This window comes from Ammospiza caudacuta, chromosome 34 (assembly GCF_027887145.1).
Source record: "Ammospiza caudacuta isolate bAmmCau1 chromosome 34, bAmmCau1.pri, whole genome shotgun sequence".
In the NCBI taxonomy this organism is placed as follows: domain Eukaryota; kingdom Metazoa; phylum Chordata; class Aves; order Passeriformes; family Passerellidae; genus Ammospiza; species Ammospiza caudacuta.
Window position 1 is genome coordinate 1,694,160 of NC_080626.1, and position 19,224 is coordinate 1,713,383.

At 50.4% G+C, this 19,224-nt stretch overlaps 1 protein-coding gene across 1 annotated transcript; it reads right to left on the reverse strand.

The window, feature by feature from the left end:
* Window positions 1-948: 948 nt before the first annotated feature.
* Window positions 949-10,820, reverse strand: LOC131570333 (serine/threonine-protein kinase pim-1-like). Its single transcript, XM_058822684.1, has 7 exons — window positions 10,752-10,820; window positions 10,186-10,299; window positions 2,567-2,905; window positions 2,406-2,456; window positions 1,835-2,201; window positions 1,298-1,474; window positions 949-1,055 (listed from the first exon to the last, which is right to left on the reverse strand). The coding sequence occupies exons 1-7, from the start codon at window positions 10,818-10,820 to the stop codon at window positions 949-951; spliced, it is 1,224 nt and encodes a 407-aa protein (XP_058678667.1).
* Between the last annotated feature and the right edge of the window lie 8,404 nt (window positions 10,821-19,224).

A 19,224-nucleotide genomic window follows, 5' to 3' on the forward strand; every position in this document is an offset into this window, starting at 1 on the left:
TGCAGCAGAGTCTCACTCACCTGCCAAAGCAGAAAGCTCAGGCGCTGTGCTCGCAACGGGCCCGTCCGATGCAGAGCTGTCAGAGCAATGTGAGGGCAGAGCCAGCCCAGCTGGGCCCCGGGCTGAGCCCAGCAGAGCCCTGGCAGAGCCCAGAGCAGCCTCAGCACCCGCAGAGCCCGGCTGCAAGGAGAGAAAGCAGAAACCGCCCATCAGCTCAGGGCTCCTGTGCCCTTGTGCCAAGGCCTGTGGTGCCCAGGCCATGCTGGCTGTGCCCAGAGCTGCCCATCCCTGCTGCCTTTGGGAGCAGAGGAGGAGGGCAGGACACGTGCCCAGCCTGCAGCCAGCCACGGCACATCCAGCCCTCAGCAGCTGCCTAGAGTCAAAAAGCATCTGGGCAGCCGACTGAAGAATTCATTGCATCTGCCCCATGAAAGGGGGAACCTTTGGTGCCCGGCCGTGCCATGCCCAGATCTGGGAGCATCCCCCTGCCTGTGGACTCACCTGCAAATTGGGCCTGGAGCCTGGCTTTGAAGAAGGTGCCAGAATCCAAGTCCATCATCTTCAGCTGGCCAGACTGGGAAGAGATTGTCATCTTTGAGGTTGTCCTTGGTGTCTCCAGCACCAGCCCCATTTGGAACAGCTTCTCCAGGGGCCCCTTCTCCTTCCCTGGGGCCAGACCAGGCTGTCAGGGCTCTGCCCAGGGCCCCAGCCATCCATGAACAGGACAAACAAAACCAGGGGGATGGTGGCCACCAGTGCTTGCCACACCAGGTCTCCAGCTCAGCTCCAGCCCAAGAGCTGCGTGTTCCCTTCTGCTGACCCCTGCTCAGAGCTGCAGGCAGGACAAAACCAGCCTGGTTTGCTTTGCCACTGATTGCCAAGAGATGCATGGAGCTGGTACCTGCCAGGCCCCTGGATCCAACTGTGCACGTGGATCTCTTCAGTCTTCTAGGGCAGAGGAACACCCTTCACCCAAGGGTGACAGAAAAGATCTTCTAAGGATGGCCTGTCCGAAGGCTGCATGGACAAACATCTCTTAATGACATCTTGGCACGCTGGGGAGAGAAACCAGAAACCACCAGTCAGTTGGAGAAGTTGCCCTCCTGTTCCCATGCCCAGGTCATGCTGGTTGTGCCCAGAGCTGGGCCTAAACTTCCCCATGGATGCTCTGTTTGGAAGAGAGCAGGAGAGCAGGTCATGTGCAACCTCCTCAGCAGCTGCCAGAGCGGGATGCCCATGAGCCCGCTGCTGGCTCCCAGCACTGATATTCCCCCTGTGCCCAGAGATGAGGATCCACCTTGAGAGAGCCATCGTGGGAACAAGATCCACCCCCGGATGATCTCCTGGCCCCTCCTGAACGGGTGCTTCCCCATGACCAGGTGGCACAGCAGGAGGCCCAGGGACCAGATCATGGCTGCCTCGCCGTGGTAGTGTTGGTGCTGGATCCACTCTGGTGGGCTGTAGGACAGGGTTCCTGTGGAACACAGACACAGCTCAGCAGGGGGATGCTGCTGCTCCCAGAGCCCGGCCCCAGCATCCCTGGGCATGTGGGGGCTGCCCCAGAGGCACACGGGGTGAGTGCTGCCCTCTCGCCAGCACCTGGGACTTGTGCACAAACTTGGGGATGGAAAAGAAGCCACTGGTCTTGGAAGAGGGCAGAAGAAACCCAAGGAAGGCCCAACCATGACACACAAGGGAAAAACCCACCCAGTAGTGGAGAAAACTCACTCTTCCCTCCCACCCAGAACAACTCGGCTCTAGCATCAATCCCATCCCAGTGCTGCACCCAGGCTGGGCCACGAGATGCCCAGGAGCACCCCCTGCGAGGGCTCACCTGCAAATTGGGTGTAGGCTGTGTCTTGGAGGAAGGCGCCACAGCCAAAGTCGATCAGTTTCAGCTGCCCGCTGGCCAGGTCGAGCAGGACATTCTCGGGCTTGATGTCCCGGTGCAGGACCCCGCAGGTGGTGCAGTGCTGCACGGCCTCCAGCACCTGGCGGAACAGCCCCCGCGCCTCCTCCTCCGGCAGGAATCCCCGCTCTGCAAGGAAACCTGAGAGCTCCTGGCACCACTCCAGACGCTCCACAACCAGCAGGAAGCTGTCGGGGAGCTCAAGCCACTCCAGGAGCTGAATGACACCGCCACAGCCATGGGACACCTTGGCCAGCAGCACGATCTCCAGGGGTGCGCTGGTGCCGTCGGGCTGCGGGAGGAGCGCAATGCCATCAGTCGGGCCGAGGCCGTGCCAGGCCTGGGGAAGCCCTCAGCCAGGCCGGGATGCTCTGCGCCCTGTGCTGGCCCCATGCCCACTCTCCCTGCAGGGCTCCTGACGGCTCCCACCCTGCCGGGCCTCGGCTCCTCGCCGCCCGGCACGGCCCGGCTGCTGCCGCTGGCTCCGCTCACTCACCAGCTCGCCCCAGTGCCGGATGCGATCCCGCGGCACGCGTTTGATGGCCACCTACGAGCGAGGGAGAGCAGCGGGGTGAGCTCGCCGCCCGCCATGCCCAGACCCATCCTCCTCCTCCTCCATCCCCTCTGCTTGTGCCCGCCGCCGGCCCCGTCGCTCACCGGGGCGCCGTCCGAGAGCCGCGTGGCCACAAAGACGCTGCCGAAGCCGCCGCGCCCCAGCAGCGATCCCAGCCGGTGCCGCTCCTGCAGGCCCTCCTGCGCTGTCCCTGCGGGCGGGACGCGGCGGACAGCGCTCGGCCCGGGGCCAGCCACGGCCCCCGAACGCCCCTCACCCGCCCCGGGCCCGGCATCCCCACCCGCCCCAGGACCCGGTGGCTTGGGGCCGACGTCCGCGCTGCCGAGCGGCGGAGCTCGGGCCGGGGAAGCCGCAGCGGAGGCGGTGGGAGCGGCCGCTCCGCGTGTGTCCTCCGCGGGCCCCGGGAGGAGCCGGGGCCGGGACTGGGGTTGGGACTGGAGCCTGCCTCGGGGCCGGGGCCGGGCTCGGGCCAGGTGGAGGCAAAGGGCGGCGATACCGCCCCCGCACCAGGCACCGATGCCCGCCCAGCAGCGCCACCACCAGCACGGCCAGAGCCGGGTGGAGGCGAGACCGCGGCGGGACGGCCGGGGCCGGGCACGGGGCAGCCCCGCCCGGGGCCAGGGGCGGGCCGGGGGCATGGCCCGGCCCAGCAGGGGAGAGGGAGGCGGGGAGAGGAGAGGGACGTCGGGCAAGGGACCCCGAGAGAAGGGTGCCTGACAGCAGAAAAGGGAGAGAGAGAGAAAGAAAGAGAATAAGAGAAAGAAAGAGAGAAAACGAATCTGTTTTTGCTGCTTCTTCTGCTGCTGCTGCTGCCGCTGCTGCCGCCGCCGCTGCCGCTGCTGCAACTGAAGCACCGGGGCCGTTCGTCCCCGTGTCCGTTCCCCGCTCGCCCCACGAGCCCCACGTTCGAGCCCCACGCGCCCCGGGGACAGCCCCTCCGTCTGCCCAAACACGGGAACTTTGCAGCGCTGAGCGCAGGTGCAGAGCCCTGACTCCTGCACACTGGCACAGCGATCCCCTCCCTTGCTGCTGGGCATTGTCCTTGCTGAGGGTCAAAGGCTGTCAGGGCACCTTCCCTTGGGGTAGGATTCCTACCTGAGCCCAGGACTGCATTACACCTCCAGTGTTGCTTTCCTGTAAAAACAGGGGAAGGAAAACTGTGTGTGGCTCATCGTATTTTAGAGTGTCTAAAAATCACTAAGTCACCGATCTTAGAGGTGCAGTGCATCTGGAATTACTGGGATGGAGAAGCAGTGCAACATGGAAAAGGGGAGCATAGAAATAAATAGAGGAAAACATCTTGGATTGTTTCTTTCGTTTTCATTTCACATCTGGAAAGCTGTTTCAGTTTTCCAGGAATCTTCTCCTGTCTGCTCTTCCCAAGAATCTCTCATGGAGAACAAGGTCATGCTTCTGTCACAAGATTTGCCACCAGGAAATTATGCCACTGGTGAAATTTTCATTTTGACTGTTTGTGCTGGTTTGGGGCAAATTTTGGGAGGAAACCTCCAAAATGGGTCCGTCTAGAAAGCAAGTTCAAGCAGCCCCTACTCCTACTAGTTCAGGAAAAGACTTCCCTTGAGAAAAGTGAAAAAACCCAAGTTTATTTAACAAGTGAAGTATTCACAAGCATGAAAAATGAATAATATTAAATCAAACTTCTCACAGTAGTGAAGAGATGGCAAATTCAGAAAGTCCTTTTTGTGCGTAGTTGGCTCACTAGGTCTCTTCTAAGTCCCTCTGGAGCTGGAATGCAGCGTCCCAGAGCTCGGTGGGCCACAGGTGTGAGCTGCTGGTGTTTGTCTGGATTTTCAGTCCAGAGCAGGTGTAAACAGTTCCAAGAAAAAGCAAAGTCACAGTCCGAGGAACTTCTTTCCTAAGGTGGCTAAAACCAAATTGCTAGACCTGGGCTGTGAAGGCATCGGGAAATTTCCAAATCTGGGCACTGGCGGTCCCAGCAAACACCAGAGCTTGATGGTGCTGGAGCCAGAACCTGCAGATTTACAAATTTTGGCCTTCTGTGCCAGCTAATCCATGGACTTGGGCTGTGCCAGCACCAGGAAGTTTTCATATCTGGGCGCTGGCGCTGCCAGCAAACACCAGATCTGGATGGTGTCATTGCCAGTGACAGAAATCTGCCAGATTTGGGCTCTGCTGGCCCTGAGAAATTTCCAAATCTTGGTTGTTGTTACATGACACACAAGATGTGGGGGCGGTGCCAGACCCAGTAGCAGGAAGCTGCCACAGGTTTTGGATTTCTGTGCCAGCAAATTGCTGCACTTGGGCTGCGCCAGAATTGGGAAATTTCTAGATCTGGGCACTGGCAGTGCCAGCAAACAGCCCATTTCAGGCTCCAGGCTCCAGGAAGGACTGGATCTGGATGCCTTCCTCTTTTCTTTCCTTCTTTCCTTCCTTCTTTCTTGGGATCCTGCTGCCAGCAAACTCCAGATTGGGCAGTGCTGGCAAGGGGAAATTGCCAGGTTTTAGCTTTCTTTGCCAGCAAATTGCTGGATGGTGCTGGAACAGGGAAATTGCCAGATGTGGGCACTGGCAGTGCCAGCGCACACCAGATCTGGGTGGGGAATGTGCCAGCACCAGGAAATTGCCAAATGTGAACTTTCAGTGCCAGCATATTGCTGGAATTATGCTGTGCAGGAACCTGAAAACTTCTGGATCTGGGCACTTGTGGTGTCAGCAAACACAAGATTGAGTTGCTGTAGGTACCAGGTCTTTGCTTGGTTTTGGCTTTCTTTGCCAGAAAATTACAAGACTTGGGCTGTGCTGGCACTGGGAAATTCCCACATCTGGGCACTGGTTGTGCCAGCAAACACTGGATCTTGGCATTGCCAATGACGGTAGAAGGGAATTGCCAGATTGTGGCTTTCTTTACCAGAAAATTGCTGGACTTGGCTCTGCCAGAAGAGGGAAATATCCAGATCTGAGCACTGGCAGTGGCAGCAAACACCAGGTCTGGGTGCCTGTATTGGCATCAGGAGATTGCCGGATTTTGGCTTTCTGTGCCAGCAAATTGCTGGACTTGGGCTGTGCCAGGACTGGGAAATTTCCAGATCTGGGCACTTGCACAGCAAACACCAGACCTGGGTGGTGCTGGTGGCAGCACTGGGAAGCTGCTGGGTTCTGGCTTTCTTTGCCAGAAAATTGCTGCATTTAGGTTTTGCTGGCACTGAGAAATTCCCAGATGCTAATTTTCTGTGCCAGCAAACTGCTGGAATTAAGCTGTGCAAGCCTCTGGAACATTCCCGATCTGGGTACTGGGGGTGTCAGCAAACCCGATATCGGGTTGCTGTAGGTACCAGGTCTTTGCTTGGTTTTGGCTTTCTTTGCCAGCAAATTGCTGGACTTGGGCTCTGTCAGAATAGGGAAATATCAAAATCTGGGAACTGGCAGTGCCAGCAAACAACACATTTCAGGAAGGATTGGATCTGGATCCGTTCCCTCCCTGCCTCCCTCCCTCAACAAGGCGCCAGAAGGGCTGGAGAGCAGCCAGTCAGAAAGGGACCTGCAGGGACTGATGGACAGCAGGCTGGACACGAGCCAGCAGTGTGCCCAGGTGGCCAAGCAGGCCAGTGGCTCCTGGCCTGGCTCAGGAATGGTGTGGCCAGCAGGAGCAGGGCAGGGATTCTTCCCCTGTGCTCAGCACTGCTTGGGCAGCACCTCGAGTGCTGTTTGCAGTTCTGGACCCCCCCAATTTAGGAAGGACATGGAGGGGCTGGAGCGTGTCCAGAGAAGGGCAACAAGGCGGGGGGGTGGGGGGGGATCTAGAACACAAGAGCTTTGAGGAGCGGCTGAGAGAGCTGGGGTTGTTTATCCTGGAGGAGAGGAGGCCCAGAGGAGACAAGGCAGTGTCAGGGCACAGGTTGGACCTGATGATCTCCATGGCCTGTTCCAGCCTTGCTGATTCTGGGATTCTCTGAAACCACCCTTGGAGCAGTTGCAGGAGGAGCTCTGGGCCTCCTCTTCAGAAGCTCCAGCAGCCCAGGTCCCTCAGCTTCTCCTGCCAGCCCCAAAGCCCATCCTGTCAGTCCTGCAGAGCCTCTGCAGCTCCTCCTCACTGCCCAGAACAGGGAGCCCCAGAGCCAGACACAGCAGCCCAGATGTGCCCCCCTGGCCTGGGGTGCCGCTGGCAAGGGAGCAGCACCAGGCACTGCAGCAGCCTGCAGACAATTGATCTGAAGGCCAAAGCTCCTTAGCTCCTTCTGAAAGAGCAGGAACAGTTCCTCATTCCAGAGTGGTGGAATGCTGGGCACCACAGCTCCAGGCGAGGACTGGACACAAGTTTGCTCCCACTGAGTGCTGTGATGGGTTCTGCAGGAGCTCTGGGCTCCTGTGCTTGCCCGGCACAATGAGGAGAGACAGAGCCAAGTGCACTGATGTGGGAAATGGATTTGTAGAAAGTTTTTAGAGCCTAATAGAAGGCCCACAAAGTATGAATCTATATATAAATCTTGAGACAAGGAATGCTAACTTAAAATTTTCCATGGAATAGGACAGATATTGTTGATAGAGTAATGGAGCTAGAAAAATGTTTCTAAAGATGGCCTTGCAAATAAGACTTTGGAAAAACAGAGCTATGAAAGATGCATTGTAGTGGGACCCACAAGGGGTATTTTTAAATAATTGGCTTTAACGCATCTACAACATGGCATGGCAAAAGGCTGAAAGACCAAGAAACACTTATAATGTAAAATATTTAGGAAGTAGTTGGCTTCTGATTGTGATGGCGTGAATTATAACATCTGTATTGTCTCACCCTTCTCATGAGACTGAAAATGGAATAAAAGTTTTTAAAACACCTCTCAGTTGCCCCATCTCTAGGTCAAGAAAAGACTATTATCCAACACACTGTCACACTTTTGCCTCGAGCATAGCCCAGCCTGGACCAAAGACACTGAAAGGTTTCCCCTTTGGCCCATGTCTCGAAACATCAGGTCTGCTGTTTGACAACTCAGGTTGGGTTTGTGTCAAGGAGTTCCCTCAGAAATACTGGGTTTGTCTTCCCCTCAGGAGCCTTGGGGATGCTCCTGTGTGAAGCCATCTGTCTCACACAGTTTGAGACAACTTCAAACAGGATATTGTGCAATAAGTTGTCTCCTCTAAAGTGTTCCAACAACCCCTTTCCAGCAATAGGAAATTATTACTGATAGATGAAAGTGGAAAACCCCCAACAGTTTATTATCAAACAGAATCCCCCCATGACACACATTACAAGAAGGTGCCAGGGTCTCTCTCGGAAGAACAGGAGCTGTCACGGAGCAGTTCCAGCAGCTGATGGAAGCTCGGTGGCTCATCCGGCCTCGGCTTTCTCCCACGGCAGAGCTCCATGGAGCGGGCAGGGCAGTGAAGCAGCTGGGCTGGAGCCCCTCGCTGCCTTGTCTCCCCGGCGTGGCTCAGCCCACAGACTCTCGGGCTGGGAGCGGGGCCGCTCCGCTCCTGCCGGCACTGTGTCCCTGGGCTTGGACAAACAGTTTCCTGCCAGGAGAGCCCTGCACACTGCTCCACAGATCTTTCATAAAGGCTCAAACCAACTCCAAACACTCTGTCTGCAGCAGCTTTTCACAAAGGGCTGCAGCAATCCAGGACAGCTGCAAGTGAGTGTCGGAAGGCTCTTGTCTTGTTCCTGACAGCAGAATTCTTGATGATCTGATGCAGTTTTATTCAGATGTAACATGAGAGCTGAGGTTTTTTTGTTAAAATATTTCTTGATGACTAACAAGCCTTGGGTGCATGAGGTACAGGACTGACATGCGAAGGCATGAGCATATCCTCCAAAGTGGCCAGTTTAATTGTCCATTTTTTTACTCTTGTATTTACTCCACACTAATAAGGAAAACCAAACTTTGCTTGGAGGCAAAACAGGCATGGGATACACTACAGTCCCTTGCAAGCTCACGAGGGCTGGCAGTGACACAGCAGGCAGTCTGCTTCATTGTGAACCACTACAGAGCTGCATCCCAATCTGGTTTAAGTAGCGTGGTATTATTAAGAGCTCCTTTTCTGCATGATACAAAAAGGAGATCCCAAATGATCTTCATGCAAGCATGCAGTAAAGAACTGCTCCTGCTATCCTAACGAAGCGTTTGCTTTGGCAATTACACTCTTCCCATTCATCTTTTGATGCAGACACTTCAGGTTTTCCCCTACACCCCTGCAAGGCTGACAGTCGTTGTTTCCCATTTCCTGTTCTTCCCTAGAGATGGTGCAGTGGCTGCTTTGAAACAAAAAGCCCTGAGATCTGGAGAGCTTGAAGGAGCATGAAATGGAAATTAAGTGCTCATATTGGTAACACCCAGGCCTGCACTGCCCAGTGCTCTGCAGCATCATCAGCAGCAGGACCATGCATCATTCCTGTTGGTGGATGTTCATGTTTCTGGTGTGCAAGAGCAATGACTTCCAGGATAGACAAAAATGCCCCTCTTCAAACAGTGGGTGTGCAAGGAGGTGTGAAGTTTCACAGCCTTTTCTAGGATATTTTAGAAAGATCTAAGAGAATATTGTGGCATGGAGCAGGTCCCTAATTTTGTCTCCAGAGAAATCCCCAAAGGGCACATTCACTCTGCTGCTGATGGCAACCCCAGAAGCTCATGGACCAATTTTCCCTGCAATGTGCCACCCTGCCTGGGCTTTACTGGGCCGGGACTAGACCCAGAGCTAAGCAAACACAGGCAGCCAGGTGACATTGTGTAACATCAGAAGCTGGCAACCATGAGGACTTTGCTGTCAAAAGGGTACAGTTTGCACTGGGCCCAGAAGTGTTTTTTCCTTAAGGCAAAGCAAATTGAAATGTGAAGTTTAAAAGCTTCAAATGACTATGAAAGGAAACTGCAGAATAATTTCTGGAAGGGCATCATTGTCAATGACCATGCAGCCCACCAACAGCTGGAGCTGAATCCAGAATTGCTTCTTCCAGCTGTGCAGGAATTCATTCCACTGGCAAGCAATGGTCCATGGCAACAAATGATCCCCTAACTCTGGGCTGAATGGCGCCCAGGCTGCAGTGCAGATTTGAGGAGCCCTTGTCACTTGTTATTGGCCTCCCAGTGCACTCATCCTTCTGCAAACAAGGTGCGAACAACACAGCTGGAGTGCTGTCCCAGGTAAATATACATACAGGTGACGTTGCCAAAGCAGTGCATCTTTTCCCAGTGAAATCCATTACCTCTTCTTACCTATGGAATTGTGATTGAAGACACCTGTGAGCCAGATCTGTGGGAGATTGCAAAGGAGCAAAGCTTTGGGATTTGGGCACACTTCTCTTGGTTTCTTTGCTCAGGCCTTTGGTGAGCACAGAACACACCTAGGTAGAAAACCTTTGACTAGACAGATTCTTTTGGATCCATTTTCCCCCAAACATGTCAATGTGTGGCCCTGTTGTAATGCCAAGTAACAAAGAGCAGCACAAATGACACAAAGAAAAGGTGGCCAAAGAGGAAGAGGAGAGGCCCAATGATGAAAAGATGTGGTGGGACACTGGCACATTGAGTGAACTGCACTCCTATAATCTCTAGGCTAGCAGGTCCTGGTCACATATTCTTCTCTTGGTTTATTTATTTATTTTTTTAAATTTACTTTTTTTCCCATCATCAAAATGAAATATATACAATTAAAAGTATGCTATCAAAACTTAAAGACACAATCAAAACACAATAATTCAAATTACATCTAAAGATCAAAACATACGTACAGCTCTAACTATCAAGCCTATTGCATCAATCCTGTTCTTCAAACACTCTTCATACAGGCGGCAGATTCTTCCTGACCAGAGAAAACTTCTCGGTAAGACTGTAACCAGCCAGATCTGCAAAATGGAGACACAAAGTAAAAAGAGGCCACCATGCAAACCTAAAGCAGCTGAACCTCCATATTTCCTGGGACACATTTCCTGCAAACTTCTAAACAGCTGCACAGGGAAACATGCTCCTGCTGGCAGACACTGAGGCAGGCCAGGGCAAACCCTGAGCCACTTGCCCAGAGCTGGCACAGGCACAGCCTGGCCTCTGGGCTGCCCTGGGACAGCAGGGAGCCCAGAGCCCTGTGCTCTCCAGGAATGGCTCAGCTGCACATGCACCCTCCTGCTCCTCTGCCTGCCCCACAGCTCAGCAGCCCTACAGCTCCAGGGGCACTGGCAGCAGCACAGCTCATTGCAGGGGCACGTGCAGGGCACAGCTGTTCCCTGGCAATGTGCACAGCCTCTCTGGGCTGCCCCAAGACCCTTCCTGCCAGCAGAGATTGGCCCAGCTCCCCCCTCACCTCTGTGTGAGGCTGAGCCATGATTGCCTTCACCTTGTCCTCAGTCTGGAGCTGCTTCAGGCCCCCCATGCCATGACTAGGAAGGGCAATTGTGGGATCTCAGCACCTCAGGATGGAGGTGCAGAGTTGCCGAGACCACCCTTGGGGGGCTCGGGAGTCCTGGAATGTTGCCAGAAGTGTCTGGTGGCAGGGCTTTGATCCTACACAGGAGACGACACCTGTATGAGGACTGGGAGGAATTCACTGGGAGGAATTCACTGGGTGAATGGTGAAGGGATAAGTTAATTAGAGTGTAAAACACAGGGTTTAGGATTTTGGTACAGGGGGTCTAAAGAAGTAAGATGGAGGAATTGGGGCGTGTCCTGTCCTTCTTCTTCTTCTTCTTAGCCTCCATCTTCTGTGGTGATGGTGGCACTTTGGGATTGGTTATTACTAAAAGTGCACCGGTTAATAAGGGTAGAAGGTATTGGGGAAAAACTATAAATATTGTACACGTAACTTCGGGTATAAAGATAAGTGACCGCCCGGGGGCTTGTGGAGTGTGCCCATGGCTGACTTGCTGTGCAGACCTCTGTCGGGCTGAAAGCAAATCTTTTAGATAAACAATTAATAAACACCGAGACCGAGACAAGATCAGAAGTCTCTCCTCATCCTTTGAAGCACCGGGCTCTTCAAGGCCATCCCTGGGCCTTTCCAGGCCACCTAGACAGCACAGAAAACTTACAAGCCTAAACAGCCGAGAAACTGAGCAAGTGGCATCCCTGAGCTATCTCCGGTCATAAATCAGCCGGGAGAACTGAAACAACAGGCAATGGAGAGAGTGGGGGCAGATGCACACCCTTCCTTAGGATTTCGTCATTTTTGGCACAGCTCAAAAGGCAAATCCAGAGGTGTCCAACTCAGCGCTTCCTCAGCTTTCTGGAGAACATCTCGCCTTCACCAGCCCAGCATTTTGGAGAGGTTTTCCCGCACATGTGGAGGCTTGCTGGCAGCACATTCCTTCAGCTGGGTGCCCATCACCTTGCAGAGGGCAGAGGCCAGCTTGGTGGCCACGGTGCGGACACTGGCGCTCCACACAGGCAGCGCCTTGTTCCCCAGGCAGGGCCAGAGCACGGGCAGGGCGTCGCGCTGGGCGACTTCAGGGCTCCTGGCATGAACCCCCTGCACAAGCACTGCCGGGACAGAGACACAGCTCCTTACCCACCAGCCTCACTGCAAACAAGGATCTACCTCTGCTTCTGCTTCTTGCCAGCCTCCCTGGCCAAGAGCAGCAAAACAGCACCCAGAGCCCCTTGGTCCAGAAACGGGCAAAGCAGCTGATCATCCTGGAAACAGAACCACCCACCCCTCAGCACTAATTGCTCCAACCAGAGCCCTTGTCCCTGTGGCAGACTTCCTGCCTTTACTAAATTATTTCACAATCTCTGCATGAACAATGAATGAAATGTCCAATTGCCTTTGATTTCATTAAGAAGTTGTCTAAACCCACACTGAAAATTTGGAAATGCACCATAGAGAGGAAATGGAGAGATTTCTAATAAAAGGGATGATTCCATTTTTATAACTGATGTCAAGTACCAAATGTCTAATCTGATTCTGAGCTGTGCTCAGTGGCTCACAGCAAAGGGCAGGATTAGAACACACCTCAAAACTCCAGCCCACCAGAGATGGCTGCTGCCTGACAGCTGGATGAGAAACATCAGTGGCCAGCTGGTGTCTTTGGCAGAATGCTTTTGGGGCTTCCTACAAAGAGCTGTTTCAAACCTGTGTCTTAGACAATTACCCAGACCCCATTGCCTTGACATTTGAGCATCTCCACATTTTAATGCCATTTGCCCTCCCAATGTTAATTGCATTTTTTCTTATAATATCCACTCAAATAGGGGCGTAGAGAAAGAAAAATGCTTCACAGGGGACTGAAATGTAACCAAAACACGAATGTTTTCTCATACTGTCTCTGAAATCTCTCTGCCCATTTTCTGAACTGAACTATATCAAACACAGACAAATATTTACTAACAACAGGCTTCTTGCATGGCAGATTTGGCTGAGAGAACAAAACCTAAAATGCTCTGGAGACCATTCTTATTTTCTGATCAGACAAAATGTTACCTAGTAGGCATTTAATATTCTGTGGTGGAAGAGACTTGATTTTTTCTATGCTGTTAATCCACCAGCAGACATCAACATTGAAAGAGCTCCTGCAAGTACCCAAAACCAATTCTGCTAAGCTGGAAAGGGTTATGGTACCCATTTTAAAATGGGAATTCATTTGAGTTTAAATGTAATTAAAGACATTGGTAACTACTGAAAGTAAGGAAAAGCTGTCTGTTCCTACTAAATCTCAGAGGGAACACATGCTTTTTCTGAAGTAGTCATAATTTATGGTTAATTCCTTTATTTGAAAAAGAGATCAAAAGAACTGCTAAACTAAATTCCCTATTGCTGGAGACCTACTTTATTTAAATGCTCTTTAAAAGGCCTTTGACATTCCCAATTGCTGAACATGCCCTTTTGAGATTCCTAATGAAGACACAAAGTGTATTAAACCTTGCATTCAAAGATGTTGGAATAATTAGCAGTGGATTTAGCCCCAGTTAAAGCAAGGCTATCAGTCATCTTCTCTGCTATATATTGAGATTATCCTTTTTCCATTCCTTGGCTATTGCTGACACAGCAAGCTCCTCTGAGGAATCAATTATCAGCTGCATTTGTAGCATTTTGGGCAGCGCTGACACAGGCAGACACTGTTTGCACACCCTGAAAGGCTCAGTCCAAGGCCCCTCTGACAGCACAGGCAGGAGCCTCAGCACTCTGCTTCTGTCCCTGTACCCCAGAGGCTGCCTTGCACTAAACCCGTGCCTCTGGTACCTCTGTTGAGTTCTGACCTAAGCTGTGACCCCCAGGCTCTGCACGGTTCAGCCTCAAAACTTTCCAAGAGAAAAACAAGAATTCTGTGAGGAAAAAACAAACTGATGCCCTGAAACAGCATTTGCCACCATTTCCCCTCAAAGATCACAGATGTCCCTGAGCTCCCCAGAGAGGAGCCAGCTGGGGCATTTTTAGCCCTCTGTTTGCTGGAGGTGATTCTGAGATGCCCCAGTGAGAGCTCAGCCCCAGGCCGAGTGCCGCCCCCATCTCAGGTGCTGCCCAGCTCTGCAGCAGCCAGGGAAAACCTGCCAAACCCACCTGCCTTGGCTATGGGGCAGCAGGGACACGCTCAGCACCTCCTGGTTTGGAGGAGCTGCTCTGCTGTCTGCTCACAGGCATTCCCTGTAAATGCTCCCTGGGAAGAGCTCTTGGCTCAGAAGGGGAGGCCGTACCTGTGATACGCTCGGTGACATCCAGCAGGGCTTGGCCACTCAGGTGATTCCATTGGTAGCTGAACTCTTTCAGCAGTGACACTTTATCTACAAGGGAAACACATGTTTCTGCTCACTTTGCTCAGGTCATAGGAGAAAGGGCAGGGCCAACCCCATTTTATAAAATAAAGTACATTCTGCTGGATTTTGAATCCTTTTCTTCTTTCCTTCCAGCCTACTTGGCAGGGTTTTAAATTCTAAAAGAAAAGCTCTCCTCTCACAGTTGTAAATCCAAATTTGTCTGCTGTAGCAGGAGCTGTGTTAAAACATTTCACATCAGGGACCTCGAGAGTTCAGTCACATGGAAGCAGTGAAAAGGTTTTGCATCCCAGAGCAAACAGGAAGAGCCCCATACTTGGGTCACAGAAAGGCACTGTGAGCCTTGTGAGCCAGTGTGAGAATCTGTCCAAATCTTCCCTCATCTGCCTCATGATCCTTGGGAGACCACTGAAGACAAGACCCCGCCCTGTCTAGAATCTCTGGCTCTGAAGGAGAAAAGTCACATGCCACAGGCCCTGAGACCTGAAAGCTCAGTGTTAAGCTATTGTTTTCACAGGAGTGTTCACTGTATGCTAAGAAGGGGCACCATGCCCCGTTTGCAACAATAGCAGCTCTGGAAGCTGTCCCACCTCTCGGCCTGGCTGGACTTTCCCAGAGTTTCGGGTGGTCTCCCACAGAAGACCCTCACCTGTTTTACAACCACCTTGACAGACAGACTGAGATGTAAGAAGATTCTCCACCAAGGACTGAGACATGAAACTCCTCAAAGGCCCCTTTGCCCCTTCCAAGGACTGGGACTGAAACCCCCAGCCTGAGAGAGGTGTGTGGGGGAGGCAAGCTGACTGAAGCAAGGTGTTTGCCTGCAGATTGTGACCACTGGAGCAAGAATACAATGGGTCTCATTTACTGCTGAGAACATAGACTACCTGTTACATCTGTTCCCTATTGTATCTGTTTCCCCCCCTCACAATTTTCAGTAATAAAAACCTCTGAGTTAGCTAGAGCCTTTGAGATCTCCCCAGCGTAGCAGGCGGACCCTCAGCTGGACTGGAGTAATGAACTTTGTCTCTGCGTTGGTGGCTATATCCCCTCTCTCTCTCTCTCTCCTCTTTCTCTATCTTTTTCTCTCCCTTAATCCCTCTATCGCATTTTTGCTGTGGTTATTTCAATACAACCACATTGGATTTGATTATCACTGCAAAGCCCCTTGTACCGTGTTGGTGTTTTGCACTCTGAGATCATTCCTACAAACCATCAGGTCATCTGTCTACTAGGATGGACCCTGACATTAAATTGGCATCACGGACAGGATTCCAGTTGACAGAGGGATTTGCAGGCAAATCTCATGCTAAATTGAGTGCTCTGTCGCTGGAATTGGCACAAAAGATCTCTCAGTGCAAAACAGGGGTAGCTGTCACTGTCATTATTGTTGCTGATCTGATACCGGCACTGATACCAACACTGATACTGATCCTGATATTAATATTGATACTGAACCTGTTACTGTTATATTTGAATGAACCTTAACCTGTTTCTGTTGTATTTGAGTGGAATCTGAACCTTTTACTGCTGTATTTGTGTACCTGGACTGTCTAAAAGGGAAGGGACAGACCTGAGGAAATTAAGCTGTACCTTTTATACAGATATTTTCCCTTCACCTACACAGGGGAGTGAGGGGCAGCCCAGCGAAGGCTGAGTGGCTTTTTCCCTGTTCTAAGTTCTGGTCCCCTCACAAAGAAAACATTTGTGTGGGTGTGTTCATGTGAGTGCATCTCTGTCCTGTCTGGGAAGGAAGAGACAACTTGAAGCAACCAAACAGAGCCTCCCAGACTGATTCTGTCTCTTCAACTACCCAGGGAAGCAAGGGGACAGTGAAAAGGCTGTGTGATTTGTGTAACTTAAGTTAACTCCCTGGTGTAGCTTTGGTCCCCTCGCAAAATTACTAAGAACTTCAGTGCAAAAGGTAAAGCTGAATTTTATGCTCTGCTTGCTAAATACAATGCCACACCCTCTCCAGGGGGAGAAGAATGGGCAAGCTACAATTGGTTTAACTTAGAAAATGTTATTGATAGAATATCTTCTTTGCAACATGAAACAAAATTCAAACTGGGCACAAATAAAACCACCCTCTGCTCAGTCTTGGGTGCCTGTCTCACAGCAGCCATAGAAACTCTCTTTAACTGAAAAAGTGAGGAAAATGCTATCATAGACCCCCTCCAAAACCTAGTTGAAATTTTACAAAAACAATTGGATGAAGAAAGAAATGTAAATAACTTGTTGTAGGCTGCCCTGAGAGAGGAACATGTTAAAAATTCACAGAACTCTGATTCCTCAAAAGAAACAGAGGAGAAAGAAACTCCTCGCATCAATCAAAATTGCCCTCAAACAGAATTAGCCCTGATGAAAAATTGTGGGAAACACTGTTGTAATAACATGAAAACTCTAATTAAAACAGAATGCAACTATATCAATAATGAAGATCTTAACGCGCACAAAACCACTAAAGAAATCCCGTACACTGCTACTGAATTAACAAAACTTGCAAAGCAGTATGGGCTTCTACCCGAGAAATCTGAAACAGAACACATTTGTCAAGTGTCTCTCACTGGGGGAGATCAGATTCTTTTGTCAGAACAAGAAGCCGGTGGGTGCTGGGAACATGGGGCATTCCTAACAACAGCAGACAGACACATCCCATGGTCCCTAAATCAGCACACAGCTCATTGGGCAGGGGGGCTTAACCCCTTGGAAAAAGGAGACCCTTTGGTCGGTACCCCCGACCAACTCCTGGAAAACATTCACAAAAACGGCTGCCTGCAAACAATCCATGAAAAGAAATTAATTCCTGGTTTTGAATCTCCAATTCAATCACCTGTAAAGCCTGAAATTATGACCTCTTTAACTCAAGGGCTTCCAGGAACACTTAAACCTACAGCAATTCTCCTTCAGAAAACCATAGTAGCTCTGTCTCCTATAGAAAGACCAGAGAAACTTCTTAGTAACCAGAATGACCCTTTTGTTCCCCTTTATGACTTGCTGAGAAAAAGAATAAAATGGGATTGGACTTCTTCTCAGGAAGAAACATTGCAATTGCTGATTCTTGAAGTGACAGCTCATCAAGCACTGGACCTTATCAATCCCACACACCACTTTCAGGTGGAGTGGGGATTTCCCTCCTCATGGCTTTCCATTCCTATGTGGCAGCGGGGTCCTGAGGTTCGGACAAAGCCTGTTGGTTTTTATTCCTGTGGTTTCAAAGATGCTGAGAAAAGGTACCCTACCTGGGAAGGGGGAGTGTTTGTGGTTGGCTTGGCACCCAGGGAGGTGGAGGAGAACTGGGCAATCCAAGAAACTGGCAGCTTGGGTAGCAGCCAAAATAAACCTGCCCCTGTGACTGAAGCAACCCCTCCTCTCTGCTCTGCTTCTGCTAACAGAGAGGAACAGGACAATGCCCAGGTTGGGGAACTGTTAACTGTTTGGAGTATTTTCCAAAGTGAGGGACAGAATTGCTTTCTTGTCTGTATTAACACCAAGTCCTATGCTATGTTTATATTTGGGTTGCTCCAGGCTGATGCTTTTAAAGGAGCTACAGGAGATAACACTGTTAAAGCAGTGCAAGGGTGGTTTGGGATTTTCCTAAAGCCACAGGAAATTCAATCTGATAACATTTCTCACTCTACTCTCAAAGGTGTGCAGGATTGGGCAGAAGGTGAAAAGATTAAATGGATTTCTCACACCTCTCACTATAGATGGGGGGTAAATGAGTGTTCCAAAATCACTGCTTTTTGCCCAACAGCTCCAAGCATAATTCCTTCACTACAGAGACCAGATGATGATTTCAAGAACCCAGAGCATTACCCTGGACAACCTGTTTCTTAGTGGACCCCCTGCTGCTGTAGGGGAAGTACCACTGCTGTTCAAAACCCCTCTGACAGATCCAATGTTCTTACTTTTTCTGCCTCTTCGTGGCAGAGTCTGTTGTGTTTACTTTTTCAGAAGAACTCAAGGGACATGAAGACCTGATAAACCATGATAACACTAGTGATCGACAACAGAAATACTATTTTTCCCTTCTTTATGTTAACACCAGGTGATGATAGTATACATGACATGTAAATTACCTGAACTTGAATAAATTGGCTGTCACAATTAAAGATTTGATCAAATTACAGCAACCACTGCAGTCATTCTTATTGGCTTTTGTGAACACACCAGTGGCTGCTATCAAACATATTACCAAATTGGGAGAAAGTAAATGTAAATGACCACAAATTGGTAATTGATGCACTCGGTGCTACACAAAACAATGTTTCTTTGGCTCTCAGCTGTATCCAGGCACAATTGTGGGTGCAGTCAATTTTTCCTTCAATTATAAGAGAAGGTGAAGAAGGCACTTTTCTCACTGAAATTCGGAAAATAATTTGAGACAGTGCCACTGATTTTGAAATAGAATTCCAATCCTGGTGGAACCTAGTGAATTTTGACCTGTGACCTCATTTTAAATGCAACCACAGTTTTTGTGTTAACCATACGCAATGCCTCAGTGCATTTGATTTTCCCTGTTATAACATTAGAACTGAATTACGATGGAGCTATTCTCTATCTTTCTGAACATAGAGAATGGGCCTGTCAAATTGGTAAGAAATGGCAAACTGTTGATTTGGAATCTTGTATTGCCCAAGAACAACAATGGTTCATCTGTGAAAGCAATGAAATCATAGTTCAAGACATTTGTTTAGACATAGAGCAAAATATCTGTCATTTTGAGATTTGTCCTAATGAGGCTTTTGAAACAATTCATAGGCAATACATGTGCATGTTTTAGAACTATTTGTGATTTTTTGCTCATATAAAATGTTATAGTAGATACAAAAGATCATTCAAATTTCTATGCTTGTAACTTTACTAAGATTTCAGGATGTGATTTTTCTTTTGAAGCTCCAGTCACTTCTCACTACCTGTGGCAATCTAACTACACACTGATTCACAAACTGATGTCTACTCCTATTGAGATGAATCTCACTCTGGTAAGACAACTGCTGCTCCATCAGAACTTGGTTGAAATCCTGGAGAAGATGAAGGAAAGCGGACAAGAGACCCGGGTGACTGTT

Bases quoted from the DNA above. Each gene is read 5' to 3' on its own strand.
- LOC131570333 (XM_058822684.1), bottom strand. From the start codon at position 10,820: ATGGGGGGCCTGAAGCAGCTCCAGACTGAGGACAAGGTGAAGGCAATC. The intron at 2,457-2,566 runs GTGAGCGACGGG...CCTCGCTCGTAG, and splicing joins GGCTCTCGGACGGCGCCCCG to GTGGCCATCAAACGCGTGCC. The intron at 1,475-1,834 runs GTGAGCCCTCGC...TGTGTTCCACAG, and splicing joins AGCCTACACCCAATTTGCAG to GAACCCTGTCCTACAGCCCA.